Source organism: Phoenix dactylifera, chromosome 7 (genome assembly GCF_009389715.1).
Source record: "Phoenix dactylifera cultivar Barhee BC4 chromosome 7, palm_55x_up_171113_PBpolish2nd_filt_p, whole genome shotgun sequence".
NCBI classification, from domain to species: Eukaryota; Viridiplantae; Streptophyta; class Magnoliopsida; order Arecales; family Arecaceae; genus Phoenix; species Phoenix dactylifera.
This window is the reverse complement of record NC_052398.1, coordinates 16,522,889-16,539,358: the sequence shown is the minus strand read 5'-3', so window position 1 is coordinate 16,539,358 and position 16,470 is coordinate 16,522,889. Positions and strand designations below refer to the sequence as shown.

Here is a 16,470-nt window from a genome sequence, read left to right as displayed (position 1 = left end):
TTAATATCTAACTAAATGTCATCCAAACCCCATCCACTCCACTATCTGCTCTTCTTCCAATGCATCCTTTTTGTCCTTTCTAATCCCCATCGCTATCCTCATTCCTCTTCGCTATCTAATATGTTCCCAAGCCATGCTCGAGGTCTATCTCTCCTACCTCATCCTTCTCCAACACCTCTTCTTCTCTAAACTACCACTATTTTCATCCCTCCTCTCCATCTAAAATAGTCTCGAGCCTCATACAAGCCCTTGCTCCCACACCTATTCGTCTACAATTCTAAAGACTCAGAATGAATGGTAAAATTATATTGAGCCACTTAACTAACTTCAGAGATTAGATTAAAATATTTTAAATTGAGAGGCACAAAATAAAAATGACCGAGAGTTAAAGGAGATAGGAAAAGCATTCTTGCGAGCAGCATCTGACCAATATTTCGGGTTTAATCTGCATACTAAAAATTGCTCCAAGTAGGAAATTTGCACCTGTAGCTTCATCCAATATCTCAAGCGAAATTTAAATATTTTTTCAAGAAAATGGAAGGAACTTCATTAGATGCCTTCAGAACCATCCACACTAAATCCACCGGTGACCAAAACAGATTCAATTTTTCCATAAATTAAATTAGAACTAGGAAGAGCCGAAAAGCTTTTACCTCAAAAGAGGCACCATGTCTCCACCTAAAATGGGAATCTAAATAAATAAATATAGAGGAGACCTACTCCTAATTTTCCCTGCTGTACAACGAAAAAGGGGGAATATTGACGACTCTGATTCCGACCTCACGAAACCTTTCCTCCCTCACTCCATCGCAGCGTCACCACCACCCACCGCCGCCGCCGGAGCGGCGGCGCCGTCGAGGAGCCATTGTTCCATGGGGGCGCAGTCGACCTTGTGGGCGAGCTTCCAGTCCAGAGCTTGGCACGCACGGGAGCAGTAGTTCACCGTCCCGCACACCGAGCACCGCCGGAACTCGTGCCGCCGCGTCTCCGGACGCCCACACCCCCCGTGCGAACACAGCCTCAGCTCGTCCCCCGCCACACCGCCCCGAGCCCCGAACCACTCCACCAGGAACCGGTTCGCCGGGTGCGGCTCCGTCGCCGGCACGCTCCACCCGAAGTCGCTCAGAAGGGGGCAGCACCCTGTCGGCACCGCCGCCGGTGGCCAGGATGAGGAGGAGAGGACGGCGGCGAGCTCGCGGGCGTTGGCCTGAACGAGGAAGCGGCGGCCTTCGGCGACGTTACGGCGGACGCCGTAGCCGTCCTGGAGGCAGTGGCCGAGCTCGCGGAGGGCGTCGACGTGGCCGAGGAAGGCCGCGCGGGCGCACAGCGCGACGCCGGCCCGGAGGTCTCTGCCGTTCTTTGAACCCCCGCTGCCGTTGAACTGGATCACCGCCAGCGAGTAGAGCGCCGCCGCGTGCGACCCCATCGCCGCCCGCGCCATCAGCGCCGCCCCGCTCCCCCTGTTCTGGAGGCAGTAGAATCGGATCTGCCCCATTTCCAAACCAAAAACAAAATCAAACCTCGAGTCCCCTCGATTCCCAGAAAAAAAGCACCCGAGATTAAGAGGTTGAGAGATGCGCAGGGGAACCTCAACCTACCATGCCGAGAATAAAGCATGCTTCAAGATTTCCGGCATCGGCGCACTGTTTTAAGAACCGGTGAGCGGATTCTGACCAGTTTTTCGCCCGGACAGCGAGTGATTTCGCCGCCGCCCTCGAGAGAACCAGGGGATGCAAACCTAATCCGTTCAATCTTTTGCAGCTATCACCCAGAAAACCACAAAAAGATCAGATTTTTACCCCAAATGCGAAGCAAAAACCACGAAACCGAACCGATTACATCAAAATACACAGCAAAAAGATGACCAAAAGAAGGAATATTACATTAAGAGAACGTTGATTAGGTCAGAAGGACAAGCGGCGGAGGAGCTGAGCTTGCAGAGGATACAGACGACAATATCGTCCGGCAATTGATTTAAAAAGTTGGGCTCTTCATCACCACTTCCCTCCTCCGCCGGCGACGCTTCTCGCCGCCGCTTCCCGGATAAATATTCCTTGACTTGGCCTCTCCGCCGCTTCCTATCCCCCTCCCCTCCATTAACCTCCGATTGGAGCTTCGGGTATCGCGACCCGCTCCTCGTTTCCATCGCTCTCTTCCCCCCTCTCCCTCTCTATCTCTCTCTCTCTCTCACCCGCCCGCCGTTGGCGCAGAAGAAGAAGAAGAAGAAGAGGGGAGAGAGCTCAAGGGGCCAAGAGACGATAAGAGGCAGCCGAACGCCATTTATAGGGAGACACACAGGGAGACTTGGCTGCCCATTTTGCCATTTTACCCGGTGCTACTGCTCGAATTTACGATCTCACCCCCGGTCGGATCCCGTTGACCGAACCGGCTCCCTTTCCCCACGATGAAATGGTTTCCCGCTTAAAATCTGCATGTTCCCGTTTCCCCTTTTCAACTTCCGATGAAACGGTGCATTAACGAACTAGTTCCCGTCTCCGCCGTGAGGGTATCGTTTCCCTTGACGGGATCAGAGCGACCGTTGAGTGGTGTAGCACGTAACGGACGTTATCTCAAGGCAATTTGAGGGACGGGATTCCGTTATTTTAGACGGCAGTTAGGGTCAGAGGGGCGAAGAAGCTGCCCTAACGAACTCAGGCTGGGGACATGCGGTCTCGGTGCAACCCAATGCCAACGGTCAAAAGTTTTTTAAACCAGGGGCTCGTCGATACATCGGCTCAGATATGGATTCGATGGCTGGGATCGAATCTAAGGCTTATATTGAAAGGCTTGCAATATAGGATGAGCATTTTTTTTTTAAAGATACGTTAACCTACGTGAGATACATTCTAGTATTGTCAAATATGGTCCTTCTTTTTTTACCTCCAGAAAAATTTGCATCAAGTTTCTGCATTCTGTCATGATTTTTTTTTTCTTTTCTAATAGCTTTTGCAGTTGGGAAGTGTAAGTGTTGCATTTTTCGCCAGGGTAAGATGTATACTTATAAGATCATGTTGTATCCTACTCTAAAGCCTCATTATGCCATCGGTGAACTGATGCAATCAGTCTTCTGTAATGGAAATGAGAACCGTATAATAGAATGTAATATAAAGATATGTGGACTCAAAATGCATTTGGGAGTCTGATAATACCTTTTATAAAAGTTGAAAATATGAGCTTGTATAGATGTTTATATCTAGCTACAAACAACTAGTTTCTCTCCATAATAGATTATAAGTGCGAGGCGGCAAGAAGATAGATACTTCATAAATTCTATAAAGAAAGCTGGGATTCAGATTAAGCTTGGGAATTATCTTTGGAAGAATGGATACAATACCTCTCTTTTTTTTTTTGTAAATTTTCAATGAACAAAATATGCAGTAGTATAGTGTTATATGCCAAAAGTGATAAAACATGTTAACCGGATAAATAAACCTCGCAAAAAAAGCTTAGGAAAATAGGTTAGATACCTGAAATTTCAAATTATAGGCTTATCATGAAAAAATTGAACAGAAAAGCACTAACTTGTTTCTTTAGGCTCATAACCTTTTTTTTTTCTTTCTCTTTTTGAGACAAGGTTCATAATCTAATATATAAGAGTTATACTTTTTTTATTTTAGAAGTGATCAATGGGATAATTTACGTCTACGAGGACATATATAATATTTACTTTCTATTTACTAGATATTAAGATTCTTCACAAAAAATAGAACAAAAATAGTATTTCCTCTCATTAACTTGTTAACCCATTTACTCTAGCGATGCAAAATCTAAAGCTATATAGCCATATTACTTAGGTTACAAATACACTGTAGTTCATAGTATATTGACAAGCACACCCATGCTTAGTTTAGGTTTATATTGCATTATTTTCACTTACAAGCTCATTTTCCAGCTTGATCGCCCTACGTTTTGTTCCTAACAAACCTAATTGATTGGTTCGGAGCAATAATTAATATCAGGAAAGTGACAATTATGATTCATATTTTGGAGATGCATTCCCCTTGTTTTTAACTTTCCCTAAAGACTAAATGAGAAGGATTAGGGTTTATAGAGAGATAAGATTTTTTATTTAAGATGAGTTTTCTTTTATGAGCATGACACAGCTCATTTTTGGCCACCAGGATTATAATATACAATTAGTAGACATCACATCATAAAAGTTTGGATTTTGCAGTGATTATGCAAGTTAAGGTAAGTTTTTTTATACATTTAAACTTTAATAATCTTCAGAGAATGACAAAAAGGTGCAAGTCAGCTTTGAATGCTGAAAGAAAATGACCATCTCAGGTGATAAAAAGAATGCCGTCCACACAACAACCATCTAGAAATTGTCGCCGGTAGCAGCCGTTTGTTTTCATGCTCCCCTTATTCAAATGCTTGGTTCAGTTTCCCACCGGAATTTTGTGCTGAGAAATCAAAGGACTCTACATTGAATAATTCATTCTAGAATCTTAATAATGTGACCTAAGCTATACTGATTGAAGAGGAGGATCTTTTTTTTTTCCTTTTCCTATTTATTATTCATAATGTCTTCAATTTTTTCAAGAATATGTCCTTCAAGTAAATCACAAGTCTAAGAAAGATTCAGCACTAAATAATATTTCAAAATTTGTATATAAAAAATTTCAGAAGTATTTTTTTTTTATTTTGGACGTCTCTTGCTTATGTATTAAACCAATAAAAAGCAACGGATAACAATATTTCTAGTGAGAAATAAATTAGTATAAACTATATAATTTGCAATTCTAAACTGCCGATCTTGATCTAAATTTTTGAAAATATATAGATCAAATGTAGGCTATTTTAGATGCTTCTAAACTATTAATCAAATTGAAATGGATATCATATTATCGAACTAGTCAATTTTGTTTTCATACAATATAGGGATACAAAAATCTGAAAATATTGCATGATTTTTAATTTCTAATAAATTTGAATGTCATGCATCATATCAATTATGCTGATTCTTATTTTAACAAGTTCTTCATTGCTTTTGATTTAGAAACATTTGGAGCCAAATACTCTCATAAGCAACTCAGTCTAACTCACATGTATATGTAAGTTTAAGGAAATGTTAAAAGTTCCAACGGGTGGCTTTCATAAGTTAGATTCTAGGTAATACTCATTAAAAATTGAAACAATTAAGAGAGGGGAAGCAATGGATGTACATGCAATGTGTACATTTATACAGAAATATGATATCACATATTATAATCAATAAAATAATTTGTAAAACATAATTCATGCAATATTTTGCATTCTACTAAATTTCACAAATTGGTGTATTTTGTTAACTTATTGTCTTTATTGAATGATGTCGTGAGCTTTATAATACCAGCTTTTACTTTTTTCCCCCGTATAATGTAGATACGAAGGTAATTGGTTATCATGCTAGCGAAGTGTAGCTGTAAAATTGTTGTTCTCAAAATCATAATTGATAGGGAGAAAAATGGATCGTCCAGCCAACAACTAAAAGGCCGCCAAGTTTCGGCTCAGTAAACGTCAACGACCATCAGCTGAATCTTCACTTCGGCCCAGAGTCAGCTCGACTTCGGGGCTTCGCCAAAAGCTCCATCAACTTCAGATATTCGCCGACTCCCCCGATCAAGCTGGAGGTACCTCCAGATATTCGTCGACCCACTCCGACCAAGCTCGGGGTGCCTACCCCAGCAGTACGCCCCGACCCTTGAGCTCGGGGCGCTCCACCAAGCACGCTTCGGAATCCGGAAAGTCGAGCTACTCCCAGCACCCGCCAAGCCAACCTCGTCAAATGCATGACGCGACTATTTAACAAGCTCGGCCTCGCCAACGACCGCACCCATGTGCGGGCCTACGCCAACCTACGTGGCCGTACTTCACAACACTATCGTGTCACGTCTTCATAATCGGCCTTCAGCAGTCAGACGGCACCTTGACTACTCTGACCATACCCTGCCGTGACTGTCAACACCTTACCGTTCTCAAGAATGGGCAGTACTGCACACCACCAGCCAGCCTAAGCTGCGCGCCATCCGGCTCAGAGCCACGCCTCCTCATAATGAGGGCTGACAGTGCCTGTGCTACCTAGGCCACTCCATCGAGACTATAAATAGCTCGGTCAGGTAACTTCTAAGGGACTTTTGGCTGGACCAAATTTACCCACTTTAACTTGATCGTCGGAGGGCCCTCACCAGGAACACTGGTGAGGCTTTGTGCAGGTCCGCAGCCGACGCACAGGAAGTGGCTCCCATCTCCCCCTTCCAACCGCCAGCGGCTCCCTCGACTCCACCGGCGTGGTCACTCTCGGGCTAAATTTGAACCACAACAATAATAATAAGAAAAAGGTCTTATCTTAAAATCATTTTCTTGAAGTTAATAGCATCCTCCACATTTGCGTGCATCAGTGCTCATCAGTTTTTTCCCCTTATCATCCACATTATCCTAATCCTATCTAGAAATTTACTTTAGTAGAGGTATTTTTTGTTGTCCAGTTGAATGGATATGCAATTTGAATGTGCCGACAATAACTTGTTTTTAAAAGCCAGTTAGCTCTAAACCTTTTGTTGCATCATACCTTATATGTAGATAATGTTGGTTATGATGTTCACAATGTTACTAGATTTCCTAGGGTTCACAGACTAGTCCATGCATTGGAGACATCCAAAGCACATAGTAAGTTGTGGTTAATTAGATCTTCTCTAACCAATGATTCAGAAAGAAAAAGGAAAATCCTGCTCATGCTTTTGTCAGAAACTGTAACTCGGGGATCACCTATCTCACAATCCTTTTGAGTCCTGGACACTTCAATATTTTCAGTGCCTTCATTTATAAATGGTATACTAGAGTATACTTTCATAACACTAGAGAGAACTGTTTCATTTTCTTCTCTGTTTTGCACAGTGTGCATGGCTAGAGGCTGAATTTTGGCAGTTATACAATATTGACAGTGTATTTTTAAACAATTATGCCAGTTTATTTCATTTTAGTATTGGATGTACATTGATCGACGCACCTCAGAGTTGGTGTATTTCTTTTTGAGAACCAAGCAATGTTTTCCAATTTATTTTGCCGATCTTGATGGTTTATTTGAGAATTGCTCCATGCATGATCATCATCTAACTAAGCATCTTTTGCTTATAATCATACTACAAGAATAATCTACTTAATAAGCTTTATAAGTAATGAACGACCAAAATTTGTTAATCCAAATTTGAGTTCATTTGTTCTCATCAATGTGACCTAATGTTTCCTACCCTATAATAGTCAGAATAACCCTAAATTAAGTGGTGTTGATAATCCTTGTCTAGTACAAATTGAGTTTTTATATGAACATGATTTGCTGCCTCTTTAAGATCAAGTCTACGAAATGAAGCAAATGAGTTATTTATCAATCAAATCAAGAAAGCATTGTGAATTTTGATTCTCTAATGCTATGTTGCAGGCCTCCAAAGTAGCGTGAATGAGGTTCGGTAAAAGAAAGATTTTAGATGCCATCAATCATGTATATAAGAACTTCAAAGCAACGTAATCTTTGGTCGAAGGTCATTAGAAGTGAGGATAGACCTTGAAAAAAGATAAATTAGTTTAGACCAGACTTGATCCACAAGACCTACTCCTAATTGTGGGGGGATGCATCAATAGATCGGTTTTTTCTTTTTTTTCTTTAACTTGTGGCTTAGGATTGATTACACTATTAATAAGATGTTTGGGTGGGGCAAGAATAAAAAACTTGTGAGGAGGCGTCATGGAGAGCGCGGATGGGAGGCGCCGGCATGGTGTCATGTTGTAAAATAAACCAAAAGGCTGTGTTAGAGACGTGACGTCCATGATGAGAATAGAACCCAATGTTTAGATTTCGAAAATTTTCTTTAGACTAAATAACATATAAAAAAAACATTTGCAGCTGCCAAACTCGATGTTATCGATTAGTGGGGTAGGAAAGTATATGTGTTTTAACAATCCAGAATTACATTAAGAAAAAAAAGGCGCTGAAAAATTCTATTTAGATTTTGTAGTTTCATATAAATACTCAATATTTCTTCAGCACTTAATCAATCTAAAATCAAACACATATTGGCATGGATTTTTTTCTCGTTTAAATTCTCGCAACAACAAGTTGAAGATCGAAATATAATCAAATCCAATTATAAACACTATGATTGATCCATGGTCAGTCTTAAAGGATGTACTCTGATGCTATATATAACAAGCTATGACTTCATTCAACAATACTAGGGTAGCTCATTGTCTAGCTAGTGAAATAAAAATGGATGAGCCTTTATAAATTTTCGATGTAATTGGCCAATAGTGAAATAAAAATGGACAAGCTTTTGTAAAAACAGATGTTGTGGCGTTTTGCATTGAGATGCACGTTTGATAAGGAAGTGTCTACATTAACATGGCATTTGAGCTGGTAGAGACTTTCACTCTCCCTAGCCAGTGGCAGTAATTTACATGTCAAAAAAATAGTGTTATATAGGGTTTATTTACTTTTGGCTTGCTTTAATGTTTGATAGCTTTTCATAGCTCAGCGTTTAATTTGCTTTCCAAAGTATGGAGCAAAAAAAAGGATTGTTTCTTAAGTCATGTCAAGTCTTCTTAATTATCTTAATCACAACTTCAAACAATGATACCAAAACAACATTAGGCCATCTGTATTACCTTTTTCAACTTATGTGATGTCACGTAGGTAATGGATGTTATACGCATCATCATGAATATAATTATGATCATGCCAAAATCATATAATAAGTTTGCATGTCACATATAAACCTATCTGTAGTACAATATTAAAATCCAAAATATTTAGTATGTTATCATGTAATGTTGTGATGCATTATTTTAAAAATTATGTTAGCTTCCAAACCAAGGTAATATATTAATATTTTTCAGAATAACCTCTTATTATTTTTTATCTTCATAGGTGTTGAATGATGTTAAAATAGTGGGCAAAATCTGTTCATGGAGCTTTTGCTGTAGCCTTAGTCTTAAAATGCTCTTTTTCACAAAAAAAAAAAACAGTATGCCATTGTCAAAGGGATGACATTAGAGAGCAAATTCAAGCAAATTTTCATGAGCAACGGTAAGTATACATGGAAGAACCCCTCGAAGAAATCAAATAACTGGAAGAAATTAATGGTGCCACTAACGGTTACCTTTTTGTTAAGTGCCATATCAAGGTTAAAGTTGAAGTTAGCCTACCTAACTTGATTGACAAAGTCTCTCATATAAAAGAAAATGAGGCCATTGGAGCCTTCTCTTGGAGGATGGGAAGCGTGCTAGCTCCCCACTTCACCTTGTAGATAAGTTATGTAGCTATATCATAATGGACAAAGGACAAGCCGGAAATAAGCCTCTTCTCAATATTCTATTTGTTTATTTGTCAAGGATCTCGTTCTGATTTTGCTTCCCTCTTCTTCCCAAGATGATAGGATGGCTTTGGTGCATTTACAAAACAATAACTACACCCATCTCTTGTCATCTAATCTTCCAAAGCTATACGCCAAAACCTCATCCCACTTGTAGCACTTCCAGCCCCATACACCTCGTCCTCCTAATCCCATTACTCACCTTTGCAATATTTTTAAATTTTATGAGTGCTCCTTTTGGGTTAGAACTAGGGCTTTTTTCATATAGTCCTTTACTTTCCAATGTTTGATAGCATACTAGTGAACACTTTTGCGATCTAATCCTATCTTATTGGAACTGTTAGTTTCATGTTAACTTCCCTACAGTTGTACAGTCTACTTTAGTTACATTTAGATGCTTCATCAATAAGTTAGGATAAGATTTCCTAAAGTCCTCGACAATAGTATGATAAGCCAATCTAAGAGAGAACCTCACGAAAATATTTTATTAAGAATGTAAAATGCGATGCAATTCATAGAGCTTCAAAAAAAAAAATCTATATGGAGTGCAGATGCGATACAATTAGAGCTGCAAACAGATGAGAACATATCTTGGCGGTGTTTGGTTGCTGGGTAAATAATGGTTAACGCAAAGTTATGAAATTTAACTGGCCAAATATCAGCCATATCCCTCCATTCTCTAATTTTTTTATTTGTTATTTTTTTATTTTTCATGAAATAATGAATAATTTTTGTTTTCAAATTAGCTGGTTATTGGGTGGTTCCATCAATTCCTACATCATACTTTACAAGGTTGCTGTCTCCTGTTTGAGGCAAGACACCCCCTGCCACCGCTACCATCACTAACAACCAGTGGTATAATGATTCCTCGATTCCACGTGGCAATTCAGGACAAGAGGAAAACTCCCACCAGCTAAGGCAACCACTGGAACAGCAACACGTGGCACCCGGGTCGGTCAACCTCACTCTAGCCAGCCGGACGATCTCGGCCGTCGGATGACGAGAACGGGGAGGTCCCCCCGGGGCGCTCACGTGCATGCATGGGATCCAGCCGAGGGAGGCTTGCGCTCGACGCAAGAATAATACGACCCAGCACGAGTACGTGGAGACTGCTTAATTTCCTTTGGAGCGTGCACGACGGGCGTTCGAGTAATGCCCAAGCGTGCGAATGGGTGCACGGATTGCAAGGTGGCACGTGTAGGGTAGTGATCACAACGACATCACGCCCGAGTCCCTGCAGGGTCCACCAGATGGAGCTCGAGTTCTTAGTGCCAGGTGCAATAAGTATGCCGCCATCTTTTAAATCTCGATTAATGAGCCAGCCTCATTTCAAATCTTTCCTCATTCCTTCCTGAATCTCTCTCTCTCTCGGAAAAAAAAAAAAAGAAAAAGCCTTTTAAAAAGAAAGAATTTCAAGTTCCAGATTATAAATTTTTTCTTTTCTTTTTTTTTTTTTCAATGTTGTAAGGGTCATGAACATGATTGTTTAGAAGAGGCCATTCTGTTACACATTAATACAAATGTAAATCATAAAACTAGTATTTGAAAATTGAAATAGACATGTGATTGGACCAATTTTGTTTATACAAAGTTTATCATAATCTATTATTGTCAAATTTTGAATAGTAAAATTTAGTATGCTCTTAATAAAAAAAATTTACTTCATTTTATTCATTTAAAAATATTTTTTTAAAAAAATTATAAATTTTTTTATAAAATATAAAATTTTATTTCTACTGAAAAGCTATTTTCTTTCTCTACGAATATGCATGTGGAGAGAGAAGGCGGGCGTCAACGTCTTTGGCTGCCCGGCGATGTAGGGGACCGGCTCGGGCCGGCGGGTGGAAGAAAGGCGAGTCCGTACTCTACGGTTCGGGCCGGCTCGAATCACGTTGGCGCTGCGATCCCCGTGCTTTTCCGCTCTCATTCCTTCCTCGATATATCAGCCGCCGAAAGTTCTTCTCACCGTTTCCGAAGCATCACAATGGCGAAATTAGCCCTCAAATCTTCAAAGAATATCAGAATATTGATTTCGTCCAAGGAATCTAAAATTACAGCAGTAAAAATAAATCAAGAGTGCAAAATAAGTCTGAAAAGGAGGATGGAGAAGAAATAGAAACGGGGAGGAGGCATCAGATGAACCGCGGAGTAGGAATAAAGTTGATTTGCACAATTGTGTGGCTGTGATCGAGATATCACGAGATAAATTTAATGCATGGAGGGTGTTTTGGTCATTTTATCAAGCCACGATGGTAAAACAGTAATTTGGATAGACACACGAGGGTGGTAATTCCTTCTTCCTTGCCCCTTCATTCATTATTCTCTCAGGTTCATTAATGGCAATTGAATGGATTAGTTAATGGATTTATGGGTGCTACTTGATTTTTGGGAAGAGGGATAACTCCTTGGAATGGGGGAAAAGGGGGATGTTGCTTCACGCATTTCATTAGTTTGAGTCAACGTATAACGTCGACTTCTGGTTGTATTTGAATGATTGAAGGGGGTTACCAAAAAAAAAAGATTGAAGAGAAAAAGATGCATGTAATTTGCTTAAAAATAAATAGATATTGTTAGTTAAAAAAAAGAGCAAATTGATAATTGATTGACTGTTTATATTCTTCTATTTTAGTCGGTAAAGCTCTATTATTGCAATAGCAAAGGGCTTTTCTTTAGCCACCCTCCACTTCATTTTCTTCTTTCCTTTTGCTTTTTTCCCCTCCCCTTATGGTTGGGGTATGTAACTAGGACCCCATATATACCAAGAAAGAGTATTAGCTACAGACAAATAAGAGAAATGTTAGATGTATATTGATAATACATGGTAAAAATATAAGGAGACCGAACGTCTCTCCAACATGTATATCATGCATGTTGAGTTCTAGTATCGGAGTTACCAAGGTTGACATAAATCAAAAATTGAAATAATTAAGGAGGCCGAACCTCTCTCTAATATGTATATCATGCATGTTTTGCTTATATGCTACACTACAAGAGATTGCAGGTATAGTTATATGACCGTTAGCTTGCTGGCATCTATCATGGCCTACAAAACATAGTTGAAACATAGTTGTTACTGATCCAAATGGAAGCCAAATGACATTATAATTAATGGCAATGCATGTCTCATTCCTATGCTCGCAACTTTTTTCTTGGAATTATATAGATATATGATTACCAGCTAACGTACTGCAATACCTTTTGGAGCCCAAAATGACGGGTATACTGCCGCAACCTTAACCTTTTTTCTTATATATATCAACACTACTTATATTTTTTGAAGGAACTTTAAATCGAGGGTTTTACACGTTCACGATGTTCTTTTTTGTTAACATTTTTTTGTAGGAATGATCGATCCAATTCTAAATTTTTTGAATGCTTTTATTCTCGATGCAAGAGGGCACGGGCATCTATATATATAAATGAAATTTGAATTCATTCTCATAATGGATGAAGATGGTATGATATTGCTTCTCTACCAAACCTAACTCATCTCTTTTGTTGGTCCATTCATGGCCCAACTAAACATTCTATCCGAAAAGAGCGTATTATGAAGCTGGTTGAGAAGGCACCAATATACCAGATCTCCAAAACACTGATCCCAAATGAGGTGCCCTATATGAAGCAATCCAATCTGCTGCACTATTGCCTTCTATATACGTGAATTGCCTCGAATGATTCCAATATAGAAATCATCGCTCTTGGTCTACCATGGGAAGAGGGGCATCACCCATATAAATCAAGCTGAATATCCAATTAATCACAGTTTTAGAATCCCCCTCTAACACAACGATGGGTGCTTTGAGGACTGCGATAACAAATACTCAATCTTCCCATGCTCCTCTCAACTCTACCGACAGAACCATGAGATCGTAGAGATGACAAGATCCGACTGCCAATAAGGCTGTACTCGGACCACGAATAACAAAACCAACCACACCATTAAGAATATTTGCCAATTACCAACCAATTTTGCCAGCATGAAGCCTAATATGTCAATGCCCACTCTAACATTGTCTTTATAGCAAAAGGCCCACCGAACGACCAGCACCCATCTGACTAGTTCTATCAACACTAAGAGCAAGCTATCACCATGTGTGTGGTCCAATTCTTTTTTGGTCAAAGTACCCATGAAACCATCTTTTTATTATGAGAAAACCTCCCCAACTTGAGACTTCCCGGGCTCATTACAGACGTACAAACCTATAAATGTTCCATGGCCATTCTCCCTATAATTACTCCAGGAGACAAGAGCTTGTGACTTTACGTGCATGAAAAGTTACGCTGACATCCAATGCGAATGTTGAATCTACTCCACGTGGCTTCTAGAAGGGTTTCAGTTTCTATGGAGACGGACGTAGAGATGGTTGAAGGCATTTAATTGTCGAGGTTTATTTTGCCGTGGACTGGTCCGGGTCACAAAAAAACCGGCCGTCCCGGCTGGGCCACATCAAACCCGGATTGAGTCTACCGGATTGAAATTATGATAATATTTTCTAGCTTGCATGAATGCCCTCCTAAATATTGAATTTTGCATGAATACTTTTTTAAAATTGATATTTGCATATATATTCTTTTTTTAATTTTTGTTTTTGCATATGTACCCATGCTATCTAACGACGCTAAAAAATTAACGGTTTCAAGTTAAAATGGCTAAAATATCCTTAATGGGTAGACATGCAAAAAAATCACGATTCTGATAGCAGAAAAAAAAGATAGAGACAACAGCAAAATTTTAGAATTTTATTTTATTTTTAATTAATATAAATATAAATTTTCTTAACACCGTTAGAACAACCGTTATATTATGGGCATTTGTACAATAACAGAGTTTTACGAGGGTATACATACAAATATCAATTTTGCTAGGATATTCATGTAAAATCCGATATTTGGTATCCATGTAAAAAATCCTATTTTTATAATAGCACATTTGCTCGCAAATAAGATTTTTTTGTGACACGTTTAATGTCATCAAGAAAACCTTTAGATTTTAGTGACAGTATTTATTTTATCATCATGCAAATTCTAGGGATGGACATACATAATGATCTTGATGATTAAAATCTCATTACCGAAATTTCTAATGATAATTTTTATTTGTTAAAATTATATTTTATTGTAGCGAGGAGACTAGAGCCAGAGCCTGACGTGCATGAAAAGGGTCATATATGATGCACTTCCATGCTCAACAATCTTTAAAGAATTTTGATTTGTCTAAGTCGACTCTCTCCACCAAAAAGACGTGTCATCACGAAGGACGATGTCTCTTGAGTTGTTATATAAATCTGGTAAAATAAGAAAAATTAACAGTATCTTTTCTTTCTTGTTCCACTATATTTTTTTTTTCTTTTCTTTTTTTGACTATCATAAGGTTCAAATTAGCTTATCTTTCTTTGAGAACGCAGACTTAGAGGAAGGCGATTAGAATCGGGCATTGTATCCTAAAAGCAGATTTTCCAAATAGCAGCCTGCAAATTTTGGATTACGATCTTAGTGAGGAAACATTGTTTTTAAGACAATATCTTTGATACGTCTTTGATCATTTGTTTTTTTTTTTCTCCCACCTATGCCACAATATCAGAAATTTATAAGCTGCACAGAGCCCGTATTTCCTTTTTTTTAAAATTTTTGCTGAGTTAAACAATAAATATTGCAGAAGTAAACAAGCAGCACAAGGCATTGACAAACCCAGCCGATTTGCTGACCTCCATAACTTTGAAGGGAGTACGAAATATGGACTCATGAACTGCAGAGACGACCCACCATCTCCTGTTTGATATTTCTATACCATGGCAGTTTCCATCCAAGCCTTCAATTAAAGCAAGCCACAAGCATAGAAAAAGGGAATCAGCCAGAAGATTGATGATATATACAGGGGAATCATCAGCTAAGCACACTAGCTAGTTTTGTCCCTGCTGATTCTTTCTGGTTGCAATTCTTCTAGGGCAAAAATGAGGTGATCCTCCCTGTCTTCCAGGGAGACAAAAGAAAGAGAAGATGTATGATTTAGTGGTCTTATCTGCCAACCATGCATTAGGTTTCATTCGAAATATGAATAGATGCAGATGTCTGTGGTGACCGATATTTGGTTATTTAGCACCAGGCAAGAAGCTGAATTGGTCTCATGGCTTAGTTGTATAGGTTGGTCTCATGGCTTTGATCTGAATAATTGACCAAGTGCTCACAAAAACCATTGCTTTTTCGAATGGCTGCAAAATTCTCTTAATAATGAGTCAGAGACTTACGAAGTCCTGACGCAGTTGGCATTTCCGAGAAAGTTAGAGAGGAGTTTCTTGAACGGCTTCTTTTGCTGACCTGTTATCTCATTTTCTGCTGGCTATGGAACATAGCGTACGCTGCTGCAGGATATCAACAGGTTGACGAGGGACTGCAGTGCTTTCTAAATTATTTATATATATCGAAAGGCAAACAATCCAGCTGATTAGATCGCCTCTTATATTGCGCAACAATCCGGTGGCATCCTCTAGGTTATATAGTTATGTGATTTCTCCTTCTCACCTTATATCATCTTCTATTTTCTGATTTTTTTTGAATGTACTCATACTAGAACCATATAATATATCCGTTCTATCAAAAAAAAAAGAAAAAAAGAATGTATTGTGTTTCTGAAATGGTAAACATGACGATAGGCCGTTCTAGAACTTATTGTAGAATTACAACTTCACCTTTTGATGATACTACCATCCTTTAGACTCCCAATCCGGGTCCTTTGGATGGACTGCTCTAATTTTGGTGGACCTGCTAGATGCATATGAGCCGTTGTTCATGCTCAACTTAACAAATAGCTTAAATGGAGTTTGATAATATAATTGCAAGCTTGGTTCGTTTGTGATATATTTGAGTTCACTTTGAACGTACGAGTAGTTAAGCCAAGCTTTGATTCCATTCATTTTTATAAATGTAAAATGTTTAAGCACTAGAGCTTGTTTATGATCAGTTCAGCTTCAAAGCATGCTTGAGCTCACCACCCCCTTGTCAAGAACCAATCCTCGATCCTTAGACCTAGAGATTACGAGCTTTCCGGTGTTGCGAAAACCACATCTAGAACTGTAGTAGTCTATGGAGTTCCCAATCTCTCTTTACTTCAACCTACTTCAAGGGC

General features: G+C 39.3%; 1 protein-coding gene across 1 annotated transcript; it reads right to left on the bottom strand.

The window, feature by feature from the left end:
- Window positions 1–521: 521 nt before the first annotated feature.
- On the bottom strand, window positions 522–2,161 carry LOC120111384 (F-box protein At1g67340-like). Its single transcript, XM_039128419.1, has 3 exons — window positions 1,884–2,161; window positions 1,599–1,761; window positions 522–1,486 (listed from the first exon to the last, which is right to left on the bottom strand). The coding sequence occupies exons 1-3, from the start codon at window positions 2,144–2,146 to the stop codon at window positions 800–802; spliced, it is 1,113 nt and encodes a 370-aa protein (XP_038984347.1). The 5' UTR covers window positions 2,147–2,161; the 3' UTR covers window positions 522–799.
- Between the last annotated feature and the right edge of the window lie 14,309 nt (window positions 2,162–16,470).

What these genes read in the sequence shown, in the direction of transcription:
- LOC120111384 (XM_039128419.1), bottom strand. Translation starts at nt 2,146, where the DNA reads ATGGAAACGAGGAGCGGGTCGCGATACCCGAAGCTCCAATCGGAGGTT. An exon ending in CTAATCAACGTTCTCTTAAT is followed by an intron (nt 1,762 to 1,883) that starts GTAATATTCCTT and finishes TCTGGGTGATAG; the next exon opens with CTGCAAAAGATTGAACGGAT. An exon ending in CATGCTTTATTCTCGGCATG is followed by an intron (nt 1,487 to 1,598) that starts GTAGGTTGAGGT and finishes GAAATGGGGCAG; the next exon opens with ATCCGATTCTACTGCCTCCA.